Source organism: Malania oleifera, chromosome 5, assembly GCF_029873635.1.
Source record: "Malania oleifera isolate guangnan ecotype guangnan chromosome 5, ASM2987363v1, whole genome shotgun sequence".
Taxonomy (NCBI): Eukaryota; Viridiplantae; Streptophyta; class Magnoliopsida; order Santalales; family Ximeniaceae; genus Malania; species Malania oleifera.
The window spans coordinates 1,709,676-1,731,278 of record NC_080421.1 but is presented as its reverse complement, the minus strand read 5'-3'; the positions used below and the strand labels follow the sequence as shown (position 1 = coordinate 1,731,278).

The window sequence follows — 21,603 nt, the reverse complement described above, 5'->3', positions numbered from 1 at the left end:
ATTTTGAAATAAAAGACATTTGGCTATTGCTAGAGATATTTTTCCTTTTTTATTTAAAATAAATAAATAAATAAAGCTTGAAGCAAAAGAAATCGTATGACCCACCTGTCATGTGAGCTCCTCAAAAAGACAAAAAAAAAAAAAAATGTTTGAGAATACAATTTTTGCATTTTGAATTTGAATTTGTGTAACTTCATATAGTATTACATTTTATATAAATTCACGCAAATCCAAATCCAAGATCTAAAGTTTGTACTCCCAAACTTGGAATTAATATAACTCGGTGTCATATGTAAATGGGAGAAAAACTCTTTACCCAATCGATGTGGGATAAAAGAGCCTCCCTTGAAACCGAAGCATTCAATACACTCAACTACAACAAAACCCACCTCATAACTCAAAGCTTATTTTCTACTCGTATAAATCTAACGTCCTAATTTTATGTGGAGAAATTGTTCCTTCTATAGTATTTTCGTTTCGATATTTAAGGTAGGCATCGGGGTCAAATTAAAATAGACCAACTATTATATTATTCCATGCAACCCCTACCAGCAAAGACCTTAATTCTTCTTTTGGAACTCAGAAAAGATTAGGAAATAGAAAGGAAAATATTTTTAAAAAAAATCCTCGTTTTCATGTTTGGTTATCAAGAAAAAAATGAAAAATATACTAAATTCATGAACAAAAATTTGATTTTATACATCATTAATATTTGGTTTTTCTTAACTTTTAGTCATAAAATTTTTTTTTAATAGAATTTAATATAGAATAAAAATATAATAGAAAATAAGTTTCTTCCTTTTTTTTTTTTTCTTTTTTTCCTTTTTTCAAATAATATTCTAAATCCAAATAAACAGTTAAAAACACCCAAAACCAGCAGAGAAAATTCATGACTTCACTAACCAAGGGGAATTAAGATCTGATAAATAATGTCATAATCACCTCAATTTGCGCAAAACAAATTAAACCATATGTATATGCATTCACTGATCCTTTCAGTAATCAAGGCTGATTAACATAATTACTTCCTCAATTAATTAATTAATTAATTAAAACTGCAAGCATAGATTCATACATGTAATTATGTAGAAAATCAAAGTCAAATAAAGCAAGCAAAGAGAATATCCAAAGAGTCCCAAAAGGGGCTGAAAGTCAGAAAAGTGAAGAGGACTTTGTGCAGACTCCCTGCCTGCGGATCCCTTTTTTCTTCCACTTTCACACATCGTGAGAATTTTAATCATAGTGCTTCCTCTTAGGAATATGGGAAAGTTAAATCCACACTTCCCCATTTCAATCCCATCCCAATAATAATAATAAACCCCTCTTCTAAATAAAAAATAAAAAAATACAACTACAACAATTATATGAATAAAACACACTTTTAGCTCAATGCCCCCGGATATGACGCGGTAGAAAGGCATCAACAAGTAAGAATGAGCATTGAGGGTTCAACTCCAGGTAAATACTCTCATGGAATCAGCGGTACCTGTGGATGGCGAGAGTTTACTCTTTGAGCCAGTGGGGACCGTGGATGGTGAGGGTTCGCTCTGTGAACCAACGAAGATTATGAAAATTTTAAAGATCGCTCCAAAAATTTTATCTGGGTTTTATTAAAAAGACATAAACATCTTCTTATATCTTGTAAAGAGATAAATTTTTTAAGTATGTCTGTATCTTTTTGACAAATGTTAAGAAAAACTTGTAATATGTTAGAAATCTTAAAAGAAGAAGGGTGTCTTTGAAATATGAAATACCTATGTTTATATTAACTCTAAAGAAAGAGTATTTTACTCTAATTATATATATATAAAACGTATGAAGCTAGAGGTAGGGTTATAAATCCGATGCATGCATTATGTGGATGATAGAAGATAGGGTCCTACTCTAAAAAGAAATGGTCCTCAGTTGGACCCACAAGAGGGGACATGTGCATGTTGTGGGTGTTCTGAGGTAATACGTATTTCAAGGATGGATGGATGGATGGATGGATGGATGGTTCCTTGCACGTTTCAAGCTAAGGGACACTGCATGTGAATGTGAATGTGAATGTGAATGTGAATGTTAGGGTAATTGAGAATAGTATAAAATAGCAATTTCAAATGGACATACGAACTCCCTATGCCATACATAGTCATAGACATGGGGAAAGGGGAAGAGAGGAGAGGCCCCTCTCCCTATTTTATGTATGTTGGACTTTTTCAGGTGTATCGTTACTTGTAATCTGTCACTTTGCTGAGGCAAAAATCAATTGCAAGATAAAACTTGCAGTGGGTTTTGAGAGTCCCATGTGACTCTATAGATTATATATTAATCTATCTTTATGATCTTCTCTCCCCTCTTCCTACTCTGACACTCTTATGCTTGATTTTTTTACTCACTCAATCAAGCTTAGTTAAGTGATGAGGAGTTATATGTTTATATAGTCTTCTTATATGTGGTTAAATTCATTAAAGAATTATTATATATATATATATAAGTGAATGTACTTTTAGGGTCATTCGAAACTCAAAAAACTTTTTAAAAAAAAAAAATAAGGAGAAAACTCAATTTCCCTTCTATTTTCATTCTCTATTTAAATATTATCAAAAAAATATTTATTTTAATATTATTAAAAATTAATAAAAACTAAATTTAATCAGTATAAAATCAAAATTTTGTTCATAAATTTGCTTTCCTTGATAACGAAAAATGAAAATGTAAAATTCTTTAATACTTTTCCTAATATTTTCTAAGTTTCAAGCGGAGCTTAACGTCCATGTAAATCAAGAATTTTGCTTGAAAAAAGGAAAGGAAAGGAAAGGAAAATAATGAAAAAAAACTATTTGTTGTTTTATTTTTCTTTAATATAAAACACTATTAAAAATGAAAGTTTATTTTAATACGATTAAAAATTAGAAAAATTAAATATTAATGATTTGTAAAATCAAAATCACTTATAGATTTAATATATGCTTTTATTTTATTTTATTTTCTTACTTTCCTTAATAACCAAACATGAAAATGTGAATTCCTTACTAATTTTCCTTTTCTTTTCATAACATATTTCGAGTTCTAAACTAGCTTTAATTTCCTTGATTCAACGTGATATATTCACTAAGGAGATTCATGATTTCAACCAATACATCTCCACTATTCTAACATATCTTGAAAGACTTTTATGAACCACCAAGGATAAATGACTTTTATGAACCACCAAGGAGATTCATTTATGCAATTTGGGTTACTTCAATATATATTTAACTCATTTATCACAAACGAACTAAAATAAAGGACAGCCCGATACACAAAACTCCCACGTATGCGAGTCCGAAAAAGGAACAGATCACAATACACACATATAGGGGCATGCATATATTTATTTATTTACAAAAACAATAACAGACCAAGAGGCCCTATGGTTTGTTGTCTTTATTTTATATTTAGTTTGGTTGGCTGGAAGTCTAAAACTGAAAAAAGTGAAGAGGGGGGCACAGTTTCAAGTACAAGAAATAATGGAAGAAGCACAAGGAGAAATTAATATCCAGTACATGATGTGAGTGAAAAGTTTAGAGTGATAAATAGAGATGGTGTGCATAATTGATAAGAAGAAGAAAGATTAGTATCCAGTACATGGCTTGAGTGAAAAGTTTTGCCTGTGTCCAACTCATGAAAGGGAAATGGCAAATCCAATAAAGATTTTAGCAAGAGGGGCAACTGTTGATTTATGGATGGACCCAACATGCTTCGCATCATTTGCTCATCACATCAACCAATTATATAGCTAAAACTTCTAGTGCATTTCACTATTTTGTACTATTTATCAATAGGAGTTTATTCGAGTCGCATTTAAACCGAGTTGACACAGTAGATGATAGAATTCAATTTCATTCAAACTTTAAGTATGAAACTTAATTCGATCCCAATCAATTTTATAGTTGTTGTTGAAATCTAGCTCGGGTCATGTAGTGATTCCTAAAACTTGAGTCCAACTTAATTCAATTCAATTATATTGTAATTTTTTTTCTTTAATATTTTAAAAAAAAAAACATGACCTTTGGCTAGTAGCCCTACCCTAGCTTTTATACATAGAGATTGTTTTCTTAAACTCAAAACTCGTGATCAATTAGTCAAAAGGAGCAACTTTATTATTGGTCCAACGTCCGCCCTATTATATTATACAAAATAAAAATCAAATATAAAAGATATTAAATTTAAGTGTAAAATATATAATATATCACTTACATGAATATAATAAAACACCAACTTAGTTGGATTCATGAGTAGAATTACAAGATTCGAACTTGATTTGTTAGACTACTCGCGTATTCAAAGTTTAACTTGCACCCAACTAGAATCAAACGAAGCTAGACTATGAAAAAAGTCCAACCAAACGACAAATAGCACTACAAAACACGAACTCAATTACTCACAAGTTACTCGAATGATTCAAACTCGACTTGAATTTGAATAGAGTCAAACCGAAACAGACTTGAGAGTGAGTCTGATTCAAAGAGCTTAGGAGCTTACTTGACTCGCTGATGCTCTTAATTATCAATAATGAATCACTATGTTTGTACCAGCCATTTCTTATTACATCGCACCAACTTTGCAAAATATGGAAGTGGTCTGAACCAACTGAAAAGGATTCTACTGGTTTCCAATTGATCTTTAATTATTTGAGTGATGAATAATGGATCCCATGCACATATGATGGGCTGATGGGAGCTGGGCCCTCCAGCTCTAATGAAGATGAGGCAATTATTTCACCAATATAATCAAACTAATAATCATTCAATTCACAATCTCATTTCCCCTCATTGCTCTGTGCCTCTCAACTTGCAAGAATCCTTGTGAATTTGTGTACCAGTTAGGGTTTTGATAAGTGAGGAAGTAAATTGTTACAAAAATCAATGAGACGATCAGTTTTGGGCCCAGCCCACAATAAAAAACAGGTTGGATGAGTTGACCCACCAAGTAATCATCCAACCAACTTTTAACCCCACATTGACAGGCATTAGAGAGTAGAGATTCCTAAAACCACCAAAATTCATTGGGCACCTTTTTGTGTAAGTTCTCTGTTTGTATGATTGAGATGGGACAATAGGTAGATACCTAAGCGACTTAGCATATAAGAGCATTTTATTGCCACAATAGACATTATTAGGGTTACTGTATTCTCAATGGCAGATCTAAAAAATATTTTTATTGAGCACAAAATATATGTACAAACACTTAAAAAAATCAGCATCAAGTTTTCTAGAGGACTACAACATATAGAAACATATTTTTTTTACCACAATGTAATCTAATGGCAGATCTTAAAAAATATATATATTATCGAGCACAAAATAGAGTTTTTTAGAGGACTACAACGTATAGAAACATTTTATTACCACAATAGATATTATTAAGGTTACTGTAATCTCAATGGCAGATCTAAAAATTTTTTAATGTGTGAACACTCAATATTAAAAATAAATATTTAAAAAAATGAGCATCGGGTTTCCTAGAGGACTATAGCATATAAGAACATTTTATTACCACAATAGACATTATTAGAGTTATTTGTTTTCTCAATGGCAGATCCAGGATTTTCTTTTTCTTTTTTTTATCAAGGAAAAGATATATGTGCAAATGCTCAACATTAAAAATAAATTCTGAAAAATGAGCATGGAGTTTCTTCGAATAGTCCATTTTCTTTGCTTTATCTTAAGGATAAATCTATTTTCATGCAATATGTTATTCATGTTTCATCCCCTAAATTCATAATCCAAACTCATACTCCAAATTCTCCATTTAATTAAAAAAAAAAATAGTTTTAACACTTGACTACCCGTAACATAACGTACTGTCAAGAAAATTAAAAATAAAATAAGATTGTAGAGTATTCCTCTCAATTTAATAGAAAAATTGTAATGTTAACTATAGAACTCAGAGCTTGTTAAAATTTTAGTGGGCACATGGGAAATTTTTGTTAGAAAAAATAGTTAGATTATTAAAGTCCCTAACATTGTTTTTCTAAAGATTCCAATAGGGACAAGTCCTTCCACTAGATTGATCGGAGTCCACCAAGGAGTGTGCCCTATGTCTAGCATGTGGTCATGTGTGTGCGCGTCGAGAAGGACAATTTTTGTAAACTTAACAATCGTCATTATGGCTAATATGACTATTGCATTTTCAAACTAGAGATACATTCCCATAGACATCTTCTCAAAGGATAAATAGGATTGAGATGGGACAATGGTTCAATCCAAAAATTAAAAATAAATACACAAATACACAAAATACAAAGTGTAGAATCAGAAACAAGTAGATATACAGTGTTTTTGAAAGCATATTCCCATCACAATCAATCCTCTCTTCATGAGGATGAGGGTTTTCCTTTTTGTCATTCTCAATTCATTCCCTGGCTGGTTTTTTTTTTTTTTTTTATAAAAGAAAAATAAATAAATAATTAACCTAATGGACTTCTGGCTCTGACCACCTTGTACGGTGAAAGCAAACTTGATTAAAAGTTGGTGTACCAATCAATGGAAAAGCATTTTTGGCACTTATCCTCTATACATCCTGCCGTGGGACCGTGAGCCTGTAAATTGGCAGGGCAGGGGTGTCCCAAACTCTGCCAAGGAAGGGATGCGACTGACTTTGAAAGTTTAGGGGTTGTTTGGTACCATTATAAAAAATTATACAAATAAAAATAAAAGATAAAAACTAAAAATTAGAAATCCGTAAAGTTAATATTTATAAAATTAATACAAATAAAAAAACTTAATTAAAAATTTTAATTTTAATTTTTAAATCAAAATATTATAAAAATATGATTAAAATTATAATATTACAAATAATTAATATTAAAAATTTACTATAAAAAAAATAAAATTTATTATAATTATTTTATTTAATTGTTCTACTTTCAAAATTTACTTCACAAAAAAAAAATTATATTACACATGACAATTAAAAAATAGTAAAAGTATTTTATAATTAGCGTTATTATTATTTTTTAAAATTTATGCATATTTTTCTTTTAATTATACTTATATTCATACGATCATTTAATTTTAATTTTAAAAGTGTATAAAATGAATGATTTAATCCAAAAAATATATTTATGGATATTAAAATTTCTAGTAATAGATTGACAAAACAATTGAAAACTATAGAATTTGATTTTTAATATTTTTAAAAAGAGCTAAAAATGGACAATAAAAATAGAAAACTGAAAATAGAAACAAACACGTTTTTACAATATATTTTTTTACTGTAAAAAAATAAAAACAAAAAATAAAAAATAACAACGATACCAAATAGATCCTTATACCCTCGTGTGATCAGCGGACTTTGTTCATCTGTCACTTTGCCACTGTGTGTTGATGAAATCCTCCGTGCACCTAATAGGAGAACAAGTCTGCAGTGGAGAGACTACTCTTATCTTCTTTTTTCATTTGCGCACGTATGGTTTCAATTGCATTGCCAAAAGTTATTTTCGAAGGTGTTATTTTCAAGTTTTTAGAAAACAAACTATGATTTAACAGTTTTTACCTAGGTGAAAAAGCAAAGGAATTCAAATCAGCCTGCGATTGATAAAACTGTCAAATGTTTTTCAATAAATCAAGATCATAGTTCAATAACTATTTTGTTGCAGTTGTCTATAAATCAAGATTGAATATTAAGATTCAATTAAAAACTTTGTTCTCTATGTTCCTTTATTCATCCTAATAAGAAATTGGGTCAAGGGGTTTGGAAAATCTACTTTGATTGTTTTACCATTTTCTTTGTATCCAAACTCTAAATACTTGCACTCTCGGCCAACTAATCCAAGAATAGTTGAAAACAGTCAGAGACAAGTTGTTTGATGGTATACTTTGCCAAAACTTATATAAACCAAAATATGGGTATTTGCCCTATTCAATTATCTGCCAAATCTGTTTTGCTCCATTATTTAAGTTTGCCTGAGTAAATTAATGCATGACGCACAAGATGGATCCAACTACATCATTTGGCTCCTAAGGGATACCACATCTATGTACCATATAGCATGAAGCACAACGCAACAATGTTGATCCAACTCTGGCGATATATTATCCGGTTGAAACCTCAAGGCTTCACATCCATTACAAGGTTAAAACCATGATCATCCTTATATGGCCAAAATTTCCCTAATACTCATCACGTATTGTCTGCTTTGCCTCATTGGATCTCACGATTTTGCCCCTAATAAAAGATTGCCTCGCAAGGTTGAAGCCCTAATCATCCTTATATGGTCAAATTTTCCCCTCGCATATTGTCTACTTTGATCTGGAACTTAAAATTTTGCCCCCGCAAAAGACGTGTCACATGGTTAAAATCTGACTATCTTTATATACTCAAATTTTCTTAGTACACATCTTTAACCATCACTTGATTTCCTTGAACCAACCCTCCTAATATATGAACTTTTGCACTGGTTTGTGAACTCACCCAAACTCATAAGCTGCGCATATCTAGGCTCCACAAGTGAGGTCGAGAACAAAAAATTTTCCACAGAATCAGACCAATCACTCCCCCCACCAGCATGTTATGCATGCTGAACCTGCAACCATAATCATCAAAGGCCTTTTTCCCCATGGGCTCAATATGAAGTTTTAAAATCCATCTAGGGGAGCCTCAGCCCATCAGATTTTTTCTAAGCCCATAAATGAGCCTGCTCTCATAGGCAATCCAAGGAAAACTACGGGCCAAAACTGGATGGAAACATGTAATCTAAAAACTCTGCATATTCAATCCATTCAGGGGCTTCAAAAGGTGCACGTGGGGCTGGATTAGCATTAAAGGCTTTTATTGGACTCAACGCGCACACACCTGGTAGCCATTAAAAATTTTAATTCAAAAGCTTAAATAATGCTAAAGACACTTAATCTTAGAATTGTCAAATGAGACAAATGCTAAAAATTTGAGGTCTATGCACAAAGTTAGAGTTAATGAATAAGTTTGCATTAGAAACGAAGAAAAATGGAAAGGAAAGTCATTGTAGGTATATTGATATCAGTAAAGACATGTATAATAGAATAATAACTAGCTTAGAATCTAAGAAACTCCCAACTACAGTAAGTGTACATCGAGAATTTGCTTTGGGCTCTTATCCAAAATGAGGTTTATAGTGTGCAAATGATATTGTTTTGATTGATGAAACTGGGGATAGAGTAGAATCAAAGTTAGAATAATAGGGAGAAGTTTTAGAAACTATAGAGGTTTTAGGATAAGTAGAAATAAGACAAAATATACGAAATACAACTTCAGCACTCTGGGAAGAATATCATAAACAAGATGGAAATTAATAGCACTAGTGGATTTATATTCCTTGAATCTATTATGCAAGCTAAAGGAGAAATCAAAGAAAATATAATCCATAGAGTTAAAAATAAAATGGAGAAGTGCATCCAGTGTGTTGTGATCATAGAATATCTTTAAAATTAAAAACAAAAATTTTATAAGACAACTATAAGACCAGCTATACCATATGGATCATAATGTCGGGTAACTAAGAAATAACTTATCCAAAAAAGTAAAAGTAGCAAATGAGGATGATGAGTTAGATAAGTGGCATAAACTAAAAGATAAATTAAGGAATGAGCATATTTGCGATAAGTTAGGCGTATCACCTATAAAAGATAAAATAAGGGAGGGAAGATGGTTTGGACACGTGCAACATAAACCATATACTATACCTAAGAGGATTAAATTAGTTATTGCTAGTGGCAATAGAAGAGATAAGTGTAGACCTAAAATAACTTGGAATGAAATAACAAATAAGGATTTAACAGTCATTAATTGTCAAAATTTGTCCACGATCATGAAAATTGGCAGAAAAAAGGTTCATTCGGCCGACCTCACCTAGTGGGGCTTAGCTTGGTTTGTTGTTGTTATACACTTAATCCATCCTCCATAGATTCCAATATTCCCAAAGTTGACTTAACTACTGTATTGATACAAATGGAATTAGATGATTCCAACAACACAATGATGATGATGATGACAATGATATGTTCTCATTATCAGTCACTACACAGCACCGTTACATATTTACTTTGATGTACTTGCTTGCAAACACAAACAAAATTTGGTTTTTCACATGATACACTATACATTTACCCAGGGGACAAAAATGCAACGAAGAACCTGCCTTCCCTAATCTGATTGCCTTGAAACAACTATACTGTTTCTTTCTGTTGTTACTTTATCCTCAGCACTTTTGCAATGCAGATTTGAAAAGTGAGGATTACAGGCATATTGAATGAATGGCATACCTTGAATAATTGTGAGTTGCAGCCAGATTTTGAACTTACATACATAGCTTCATGTATGGACAGGTAAAGGTCTTCTTTTCAGAAGTAAATGTCAGTTTGCTTTGATTGCGCCTTGAGGTTTTTCAATTTCTTCAGAATGTTTGTGAAGTAATCCTGCAGATATTTCTCCAGTGTAGCTACGTCTTTTGAATCCACACCAAGAAGTGTGTATGTCTCACTCATTGGAACAGAGAATACCGTGTCACTCATTAGAACCTAAAATGGCCACAGCCAGAGAACGTTTAGCACTCACCAAGAACAATCCATAATTCCACCAAGTACATGCACTTTTATTACAAGGACAAAGCAGAACCAAAAACACAAATAAGAAATCATAGAACAAATCATTGACATTGTCACCTAAGTTGGTTGCAGAGGTGAAGCTACATATCTGAAGTGGGGCCATTGCCCATCCACCCCTCACTGGGGGGAAATAAAACATAACCAAAAAGCATTCCCCCACTCTGCCCCAAAAAAAAAGGGGGAAATCACATATTTCTTGTACGGCCAACATGACCATCAAACTTGAGTTGTCAACTATTCCCACTCTTATACTTGTCATCTTTGGCCCCCGCACCCTTCCTCATTTTTTTCTCTTTTCTGGTCAACTTCTAGAGTTACAATTATCAGTGTGTCACCTGTCTAAATTCTGTTGTTTAATTCGCAATCACTGTACTTCAATTATCTTCTATTTTTAGTTTTTCTAAGTTTGTTTCTCAATTAAAAGAAAAACACATAAAATTATTAATATTGATAATCATTTACACAAAAAAAACTCAAATCATACGGGTGTAATTCCTGTGAACAAGAATACAGTACACTATTACCAGTGAATAGTTAATGCAAAAGCCATGCATCTCATAAAATTAAGAAAAATAGCTGTTTCATCCTCTGAAGTCCAAAGATTCTGACACATCAAACTTGAAAGTGGTATACAAAGGACCAGGGAGGAAAATCAAAGGCTGACGACAAGTAAGAGTGGAAATAGCAATACGATTGACATTTCAATCATGTTGGCAACTGCAAGCAAGTTGAATAATGAACAAATATTGCATTTCTCCAGAAATGAGACCTTGATTCCCCAAGGAAAACAATTACCTCTGAAAATGCCAATCTATCAGCAACATCATTTGTCCACTCGAAAAACCGGGTCAGCTGGCGAGTAAATTTCAAGACTGAGACAGGGACTGTGGTTACATTTGCATCTTGGCCTGCTAGCCTCTCACACAATGCAATAACCTATAACCAAGCAGGCACTTTTAAAATGAAAATGAAAGCAAATTGCATTGTTCAACTTAGTCCAAAGACACGGATTACTGAGATTATAGGGGTGTACTTGATTCATGCAACCATTAAACATCAATACCCTGCTGGGATTTCAACAATTTTCAGGAGAATACTTCAAATCATACTACAGTCACTCCAATCATCCTATTATAGGTTACAAAGTATTTATTTCTTGTCCTGTGTAGGCAAGCAAACATATTATCAATTCATAATAAAAATCAAGGTTATAAACTGAATGGGCTGAAACACCCAGATTTGATCGGTGTACAGCAGTTGGTTATCTACTTTGATGAGACAGATTATCAACAAAATAAAAATAGAAAAAAACCTCAGGGAATAATATCGCCTTAAACAAGTGAAAAATATTCTTCTTTACCTCTTGAGTTGTCCATGCACGAGGCCCGGCGAAAGTAAGAAGCTTCCCACTAATTTTCTCATTTCGTAAGGCTATGAATGTCAACCGAGCAACATCCTGGAAAGAACTGGAAAAATATTTAGATACCATCAAGAAAACTATAAATGTAGAGGATTTCGTCCAAGAAACTAACCAGAGAATTTAATCAACTAAATAGTAATTAGTGAATCAATTAGTATGCAATTTACCTGGGTGTCCATGTAAGCTATTCGTGTGGGTGCATCCGTACCCCAAACAGATTTCTCTTCTAATATAGGTACTGCATACTGCCCAATGAGCGCCTGGACAAAAAGAGCCCAATCATTTACATTTTGTTTTGGAGAACTACATCAAAACAGAAAATGAGAGGCCAAAGCAAGATGCTGCTGAACAGGAAAGATTCAACAGGACATACTTACAATACTACAGACTTTACAGTACCACCTATGGTCCCATAAAATCATAGCTTTCTATGGGCTAGGTAAAAATAGAGCAGATGAACATTTAAGTACGTATATGCATACATAATATCAGGACTCCCCTTTTCATTTTCCTTTTTCTTTTCTTTTGTTTTGCTTTCCTTGAATAGTATCAAAAGCATACGGAGAGAATAAATGGAAGAAAAGGAAGTCCAATCCCAAAAAATAAAGTAATGGATAAGCCACAAATCAAACTGTTAAAGACTTAAAGTGATAAGAACACGAAAAAAGCCATGTCTATGAATTCTATTTGAATGAGAACCTGAAAATGTGTTTACCTGCATGAAACCACATAACCGAATTACGATATGGTTTAAGCCTGAATCCTGAAGAAACTTCTCTGTGCAATACTTGATCTCCATCAGGGGAACCTCAGGATGCTTATCACAGTTATGAATGGAATAAAATACATACTTCTGGATTCCCATTGCTTTTGCACATTGTATAAGGGCAACTTTCCCTTCCCAATCTACCTAATTGAACAAAAGGATTATGATAAGGCCAATGAGACAGAAATAAAGGCAAAGAAAAACTGAGCACTTTGTTATTTAGGCACATACTTAGTAACCAAAAAATCAATGGCATGGATATTACTCCAACCCTATCTGTGATGTCTTTAGTTGTCAGAAATATATAGTGGCATCGAATATGAAAAGCATAATCAATAACTTAAGGAAGAAAATCTGGCCAAAGAAAATTTTATACACAACTACTCGGTGGGAGTTCTATCCATGGATGAGAATGGGAATGATTTGGTTAGGCATATTTGGTGTAAGGAACAAACATTGATTCTTGAATTAATTGCTATGACAAGAGACTACATATGGTTAAAGATTGGGAAAACATCATAAAGGTGACAACTCACAAGATGGTTAATGTCAAGAAATGAAGTTCATTTTTACACAGGCCAATAACCCAAACAAAGCACCTTTGTGAGGTAGTTCCAAGATAAGAGTGATAATAGAGTGACTGTGATGCAGTTGCAGATCTTCATAAGCAATTAAACGACAAAAACCCACGGCTTGAGAATTTTTTTCCCAGGCATGAGGATTTGGGCAAATATCCAATTCCCTTTCTTAAGATGCCACCTTCCTTAGACATATAGTCTGAGAATCAACCCCCCTCTCTTCAAAAATACTAAAATGAAAACATAAGATCTTTTCAAATAAGATAAGTTTAGATCTAAAAATTTTGCAAAAAAACATAAGAGGAACGTTTTTCTGTTGCTGGTTGAAGAATCAAAAAATGGTTAATTAAACCATATAGAGCAATATCCGCAGAAAAAAACCCCGAAACCCTTCTAATGATAGAGTACAGAAGTTGAAGGTTTGCAGCTGCCCTAGATGCAAGATACAGTGCATTTACATTAATTATCTACAATTTCTATGCTGCTCCAGTTCTTTCAATGTACAAACCAGGAAAAAAAATGCTTCTATAATATTTACCATTTTAATAGGTTCTTCTGGACGCCCAGTAGCACAGTCAATAACTGTATGAATGCCAACCATTGTCGCAGGTATAGTCTCTGGTTTGCTTAGGTCCGCCTGCTAAAAGAACTTATATTCAGTCCTTCAAAAGAGTTAAATGTTACCCACATGCAGAATAATGCACAAAATTAACCAAGATGCTGCACCAAAAAGTTCGTAATGAGCATCTGAAAATGTTCATTTCAGAAGTAGCTCCATATACAAATGTATCGCAAAGGAAGCAAATGAAATCATTAAAAGCCCCTAAATCAACTAAAAATGAGGGTTTGAGGCATACCAAAAGATAAGACCATATACAAAGAACTCTTTAAGATGTGGTGGTGTTTATAAAACAGAATTGTTTTCAAGAATGCATGGAAGGATATTAAATAAAATATGTACACACATATATGGGCACATTCAGCCATTAATTCAACTCTTAAGATTAATGGTTCTCCAATTACCATAATCAACCACCCTCAATTCATTTGTGTGGCCTGCTCAAAGTTAAGACTGAACCAAATTCATTAAGGTGTGTTTGTTTTGCAGGCTAAGGTCTTGTAGGACTCGTTAAAAGAAGAGTAGCATTGGACTAGATTGACTATGATAATTACCCTATCCCATGTTTAGTGCAGCATCTTAAGAGATAAGAACATGAGTGAAATTTTTTTTCTTTTTGAGTAGGAGGGAGGGAGGAGGAGCTGGCCAACTCAAGCCCGTGTGCATGAGTTAAGAATCCTTTTCTACCAATTTACCCGATCGAGAACGTTTTCCTCTATTAGATTAAAGAATATTAAATTTTTCCTCACTAATTCTAAATTATTGTAGGTCTACCCTTATCCTTTTTCATGTCAAAAATAATAACTAACTCACTCCTCTCATGTGTTCTACTAGGCCTGCATTTTAAATGCCCAAACCATCCAAGCCACCGGTCCCTTATCTTATCTTTGATTGGTGCTATGCCTAAATTATTAAGTATATGCTCATTTCTTATTTTATCCTTTAATGTTATACCACTCATCTACCTTAACGTTCATATTTCAGCAACTTTTATTTTTTTTAGATGTTATTTCTTAGTTGCCCAACATTCTTAACCATAAAGCATAGCCAGCCTTATAGCCATCTCATAAACCTTTCCTTTTAATTTTAAAGGTATTCTAAGATCACATAACACACCCGATGCACTCCTCCATTTTATCCAACCTATTTTAATTCTATGTGCTACATCTTTTTCGATTTTCCCTTCCGCTTGCATAATAGATCTAAGATATCTAAATCTATTACTGCTATTAATTTCTTGATTATCAAATTTAATCTTCTCTCCACTACTACTCCTTACATTACTTAAATTACATTTCATATATTCTATCTTATTCCTACTTATCCTAAAACCTTTAGATTTTAATGTGATTCTCCAAAGTTTTAACTTAGATTCCATTCCGCTCCTACTATCAACAATCAACACAATATCATTTGCAAACAACATACACCAAGGGATCTCATTTTGGACATTCCTAGTAATTTCATCAATCACTGAAGTAAAAAGATAAGGACTCAAAGTAGAACCTTGATGTGCAACTATTGGGATTAGAAAATCTCTATATTTCCCTCCTACAGTCCTAACGCTAGTCATAAAACCACTACTCTATCGTACATATCCTTAATGACCTCAATATATCTACTGCATACCCCTTTTTTTTTAAGATCCACCAAAAAACTTTCCTAGTTACTCTATCATATGTTTTCTCTAAATCAATAAAAACCATATGCAAGTCCCTCTTCTTTTCCCTAAACTTTTCCATTAAGCTTCTTACAAGATAAATAGCTTCTATTATTGATCTCTAGGCATAAAACCAAATTCATTTTCTGAAATCCTCCTTTCTAGTCTTATTCAATGTTCAATTACTCTTTCCCATAATTTCATTGTATGACTCATAATTTTAATTCCACGATAGTTATTACAGTCTTGAATATCACCTTTGTAACATACTTTTCCCCTATTCCTCTAGTATTTTTTTATTTTTATAGCAATATTGAATAGAATAGTTGACCAAATATTTCCATTATTCCCTGAATATTTTCAAACTTCAATTGGTATTTTATGGTCCTAAAGATTTCCCAATTTTCATCTTTTTTAACATCATCTTAACTTTAAAGGCTATAATTTTGCAAATAAATCTCCTATTTTTAGTCTTCTACCCATTTGTCACCTCCAAGTTCAATCTTCCAATATAGTGTTCATTAAACAACTCATCAAAGTACTTTCACCACCTCTAATGTCTTCTTCTTTCTCTAACTCTAGCAAGCATATAAATGTCTTTTCATTCTTCTTTTGTATGTAGTCTAGCATATAAAGTATCATAAGCTCTATGTTTAGCTTCATAACAGTTTTTTTTGCATTTTTTTCTCGCCTCTTATATTTTTCAAAATTTTCTAGATTTCTATAAAATTTTGTCATATTTTATACAATTTCCTTTTGTCTTAACGGCTTTCTAAACTTCTTGATCCCACCACCAACTTTCTTTGCTACCCAAGTATAACCTTTGGATTCACCTAAAATCTATTTCGTTATCCTTACGATAGAGTTAGCCCTGTTTTATTCCAAATAGTATTTGCATATACCTTACTCTTTACTGTCCAACCACATTCTTTGATAATTTTATCTTTGAATTTTACTATATTATCTCCTTTCAAGATCCACCACCTAGTCCTCTTATGTTGATTTACTCTTTCTCTTCTATTTTTTAGTATGTATATCTAAATATCTAATACGAGAACTTTATGTTGTATAGTCAAACTTTCACTTGGGATACCTTTACAATTCTTACAAGATAGACGATCTCCCATCCTAGTTAAGAAGAAATCTAGTTGGACTTTATTAAGCTCACTCTTGAAAGTTATTAAGTGTTCTTTTTATAAAGCAAATACTCAATATAACCAAATCGTAAGACAATGCAAAATCTAAAATCACTGTTCTCATTTTTTTCTTCATATCCATGGCCTCCTAGTATCCTCTCATAGCCTATATTATCCTTTCCAATGTGCCCATTTAAATCAACTCCTGTGAATGTGTTTTTAGACGTTAGTATCTCTTGTAAAATACTATCCATATCTTTCCAAAATCATTTTTTTAAGATTTTCTACTAACCCTACTTAGGAAGCATACACACTAATGACATTTATTATCTCTAGCCCTAAAGCTATCCTGATTAGTGATCATATCCCCTATTCTTTTAACATCTACTATATTATCTTTTAGGTCTTTGTCTACAATAATTTCCATTCATTTTTCATGTTTTTGTTTTTTAGTGAACTAAAGTTTAAATTCTGATTTTCCAATTTTGCTAACTTTCTCCCCTACTTATTTCGTCTTTTAAAAACACATTAAGTTAATTTTCCTTCTAAATGTTATTTCCAATATTTCCATACTTTTACCCGTAAGTATCCCTTTATCCAAGTTGCTACTAATCCTAATTTCTTGCGCTAACTTCTTAGTCCTCTCCTTTTTACACTGACCAGGTCTATTTTTTTACCTAAGTGAATTTGGTAAGAATTCATGATAATAAGATTTGACAAAGTTTTACAATGGTTGCTAGCTACCAAACACAACCCTACTCTTTTACCCAGACTTGAGACCAACTGTGTGTACAAAGATAATTTGAGCTACACAAGCGAAGTACAAATTTATTTTTTGTTTTTTAAAAGCAAGCTTATTTCACATAGACAATTTCACCCTACAACCAGTAGAAACCACACAAACAACACAATGCATTTAAAAATCTAAAGCATACAACTTTGGGTGTGAATCAAGCTAGACTAAAAATGGAGGGGGGGGGGGGGGAAACACGATAGTACTTTTTAAAAAATTTTGTATACTACAAGATTTGCAAATGGAAAACACAAATGCATATACTAAGCCCACAAATCTACACTACTAACCAACTATTGGAATAATAATAATAATAATAATAATAATAAAAGAACTAACAAGAGAGGAGAAGATGTTACTGGTGGCTAAAACTAAAAGGTAATGACAACCAACTGAAAATACAACAATAAGGACCTTTTGGATCAGTGATAGTATTCTTTTATAAATATATGTAATAAAGATATACAAGGTGGGCCTTCGATCAATAGTAAGGTTACTCCTTTGTGATCACAGGTTTATATCCAAGGAAACAACCTCTTTTGCCTAAAAACCAAGGATAAGTTGCGCACACCGTGATGACCTTCCCCCCTTCCCTCGCATTATGATAACCTTCCCCCTACCCTTGCAAAGCAGGGAGCTTTGTGGCCCGAAGATGCCCATTATATGTATTAAACATATAATATATCACTCAAAAAATTTTAAAAATTAATAAATAAAAATACTTTCTTAAACTCAGTTAGGCTCATTAATATTATTTTTCCTTAAAACTTTAACTTCACTCATCAAGCCAACTTAACAACAAAATAAAGTCAGGCCAAGCTAAAGACCAAGCAGACAGGGAATCAACTTAATACACTTAACACCTCTATCCTTGTTGGGTTTTAGTGGATTAGGTGTCTAAGAGGGCTTCTTCTCCTTTGCTAGGCACCTTGCATAATACTAGTGTTATGTACACTAAAATAAGTAATGAAGAATTTTAAATAAAATATCTTTGCTTATTACTTATCAAAATAATAAGGCACAAATTGCAAAGGGTAACGGGCTGAATAATTTACACTTTGTGAAGTCACATGCAGGGCTAGTTAAAACACTCTTGTTTAACTAGTCAACCAAAGATTACATAGTTTACCAACAGAATACATTAACAGCAGTTGATTGTAAAGTAAGCAAAATCAGTGAGCAATTCATGAAAGCAATGGCAAGCAAGTAGCAAACATTGAAGGAACATAATTCATTAAACAAACACCTTGTAAGTAATGTGTGTTTAGCAAGGGAAACAAGTAGGCTAAAACATTTACTTAAGCTAGTGGGTTTTACAAAACAAATAAACAATCACCCTTCCCTAAAGAAGTTCATATGCTATTTTAAGTTTGGCTATAGGAAACATATTGTCAAAGGAGTCATGTTCCCATTTTACACTAGAATATAATAAACATGCTTAAAGCAATAAAACTATACTAATATTTGCATGATGACAACTCATCCCATGCGCACAAGGCAAGCGGTCACAAGAAAACATAATGTCCTCAATAAGGTTCATGACATTAAACATATAATATATCATTGGAAAAATATTTAAAAATAATAAATAAAAAATACTTTATTGAACTCAATTAGACAATTAGACTCATGAATATTATTTTTCCTTCAAACTTGAACTTCACTCATCAAGGCAACTCCAAAACAAAATAAAGTCAGGGCCAAGCTAGAGCGAAAGCAGGTTGGGAATCAGCTTAACTCACTTACACCACTATACTTGTTGGGCTTTAGCAGATTAGGTGTGTGAGAGGGCTTCTTCTCCTCTGCCATGCTCCGTGCATAGTATTAGTGTTTTGTGCGCTTCAATAAGTGATGGAGCATTTTAGATAAAATCTCTTTGCTTTAAGTATCAAAATCATAAGGCGCAAACAACAAAGCTCTGGTGCGATAGTAGAGGAGCCTGGGCCATCTGAGAGGTAGCGAATCAGTTTGAGTCAACCTATGACACAAGTCGAGTTCTCAATTAGTTTGTGAGTGGGCTCGACTTTTGCACCCCCTAAATAGCCAGTAAATGGGCAGTACTCACATAACTGGTGCTGTTTGGGGTGTTTCAAAGATAACTCGTCAATTTAGCACTGGGCTGTCCGTTATACATATAAGAAAGAAGAAGAAGAAGTTAACGATGTAGATGGAGGGCGTACATTGACAACAGTTGCGCCCCAGTCGCGGAGGAAATCAGCAGGAGCCGGTCTAGGGCGCACAAGGCACCTCACCTCGTAGCCCTCGTCCAGCGCGCGCCGCACAACCTGCCGCCCCAGAGTCCCCGTGGCCCCAACTACCAGTATGCTCGTCGCCCTAACCGGCGTCCCAGGTGCATAATTTGCCGCTGCCGGCCGCGCCGTACACGTCACTGGCGGCTGCGCGCACCGTCTGCCTGAGGAGCAATGCGTCGTCGATATTAACGTCAAAATTAACAAAACAAAAAAATAATTCCGAGAATTTATCATCGATTGGGTGAAAGATTTCAGGAATAGAGTCGAGTAGTACCCAGAGAAGAGGGAGGGGAAACGGCGAGGGAAGAGGGAGCTAAGGTATGTCGCCATGAGAGTGAGGTGTGGAGTCTGCGAGGCGTTGCGAGCTGCGTAATTGGGAGTGTCGACGCCATTGTTGCGCTCTCTGTCGCTCTCTCTATCTCTGCGGAATACAGAGAGTTTGGGAGGGGGGGAGAGAGGAGGAGGAAGAAGAGAGAGAACAATGGAGGAGAATAATGCCACGTCGTTCTCAAAAGTGGATGACGATCGTCTTGCTCATTTGTCCAACTCAGAGCGTCGTCCCGCTTATGTGCGCATTGGGTGGAGGCTCTTCGCAAATCCTATTACTACTAGTTTGGCCCTCAAAAAGTTATCCTAAAATTGATGAGGATTTTAACATAAAACCTATCATATATTATAAAAGGTGTAAGAAAATAAATAAATAATTAAATAAAACGAGACAGAAATTTATGTGATTTGACTATGTATATTCTACGGACGGATATGATCAAAAATTTTACTATTACGAATAGAATCATAAGATCCATTTGAAACAAATCTTGTACAAAATATTGGAATCGGTCTTTCACAAGACATTTCTATTCTCTTTATTTCTCATCTTCTTTTTATATATCTACTTCAAACATGCGAGTATACAAGCATATAATGTGTATACAAGTATGCAAAGATATATCTTCCAAATGTGATGGGTAGGGTGCCCTTTCATAAAGGAATATGAATAGTTAAGCATTTATTGGAATAGAAAAACCAAAGTGGTGGAAGATGGGGCGACATACACATCTTTCATAACACTATCCCTTGGATGTAACTCATATATATTAATTTCCACTAAAATCTTTAAGATGTCTCATTCTGATGAGATTAATCAATTTTTTGAATGTTGTAGTAGACAAAACTTTGGTGATTAAATCTATTAGTTTATCACTTGATCGAATCTGCTGAATATCTATATCACCATTCTTTTGGAGTCCATGCGTATAGAAAAATTTTGAAGAAATATATTTTATTCTGTCACCCTTTATTTATCCTCCTCTTACTTGAACTATACATGCAGCGTTGTTTTCATATAAAACTATTGGAATATCCTTAATTGATTGAAGACTAAAATTTATTTGGATATGAGAAATCATTGATTTGAGTCGCACGCATTCTCTACAAGTTAAATGGATAGCTAGTATTTAGATTGATTGGAGGGTGTTATTGTAATCGCTGTTTTACTAATTTCTAAGATATAACAGTTTTTCCGTAAATAAATACATATCCAATTTGAAATTTAGTATTATAAAAATCAAATAGATATCCAGCATCTGCATATCCTACTAGTTTAGATTTGGAATCACCCTCATGTGCATTATTATGTTATGTAATGAGAGTGGTCGCAAAAAATATAATGCTAATCTTAGATGAAAAACAAAATTTTTTTTTATTTTTCTAAAAAAATTACAAAAAGATATAACTTTTATCTTTTAATTTGTTAAAATTTGCAATTACAG

General features: G+C 33.2%; 1 protein-coding gene across 2 annotated transcripts; it reads right to left on the bottom strand.

Annotated features, from left to right (window-relative positions):
* Positions 1-9,916: 9,916 nt before the first annotated feature.
* LOC131156572 (protein HIGH CHLOROPHYLL FLUORESCENCE PHENOTYPE 244, chloroplastic) lies at positions 9,917-20,408 on the bottom strand. Of its 2 annotated transcripts, none has more exons than XM_058110371.1 (8): positions 20,106-20,408; positions 19,760-19,992; positions 13,910-14,011; positions 12,743-12,937; positions 12,195-12,287; positions 11,968-12,063; positions 11,403-11,543; positions 9,917-10,520 (listed from the first exon to the last, which is right to left on the bottom strand). In XM_058110371.1, the coding sequence occupies exons 1-8, from the start codon at positions 20,221-20,223 to the stop codon at positions 10,344-10,346; spliced, it is 1,155 nt and encodes a 384-aa protein (XP_057966354.1). In that variant the 5' UTR covers positions 20,224-20,408; the 3' UTR covers positions 9,917-10,343. The 2 variants fall into 2 exon arrangements, with proteins under 2 accessions (XP_057966354.1, XP_057966355.1); XM_058110372.1 differs by having other exon boundaries at positions 13,910-14,008.
* Positions 20,409-21,603: the final 1,195 nt, after the last annotated feature.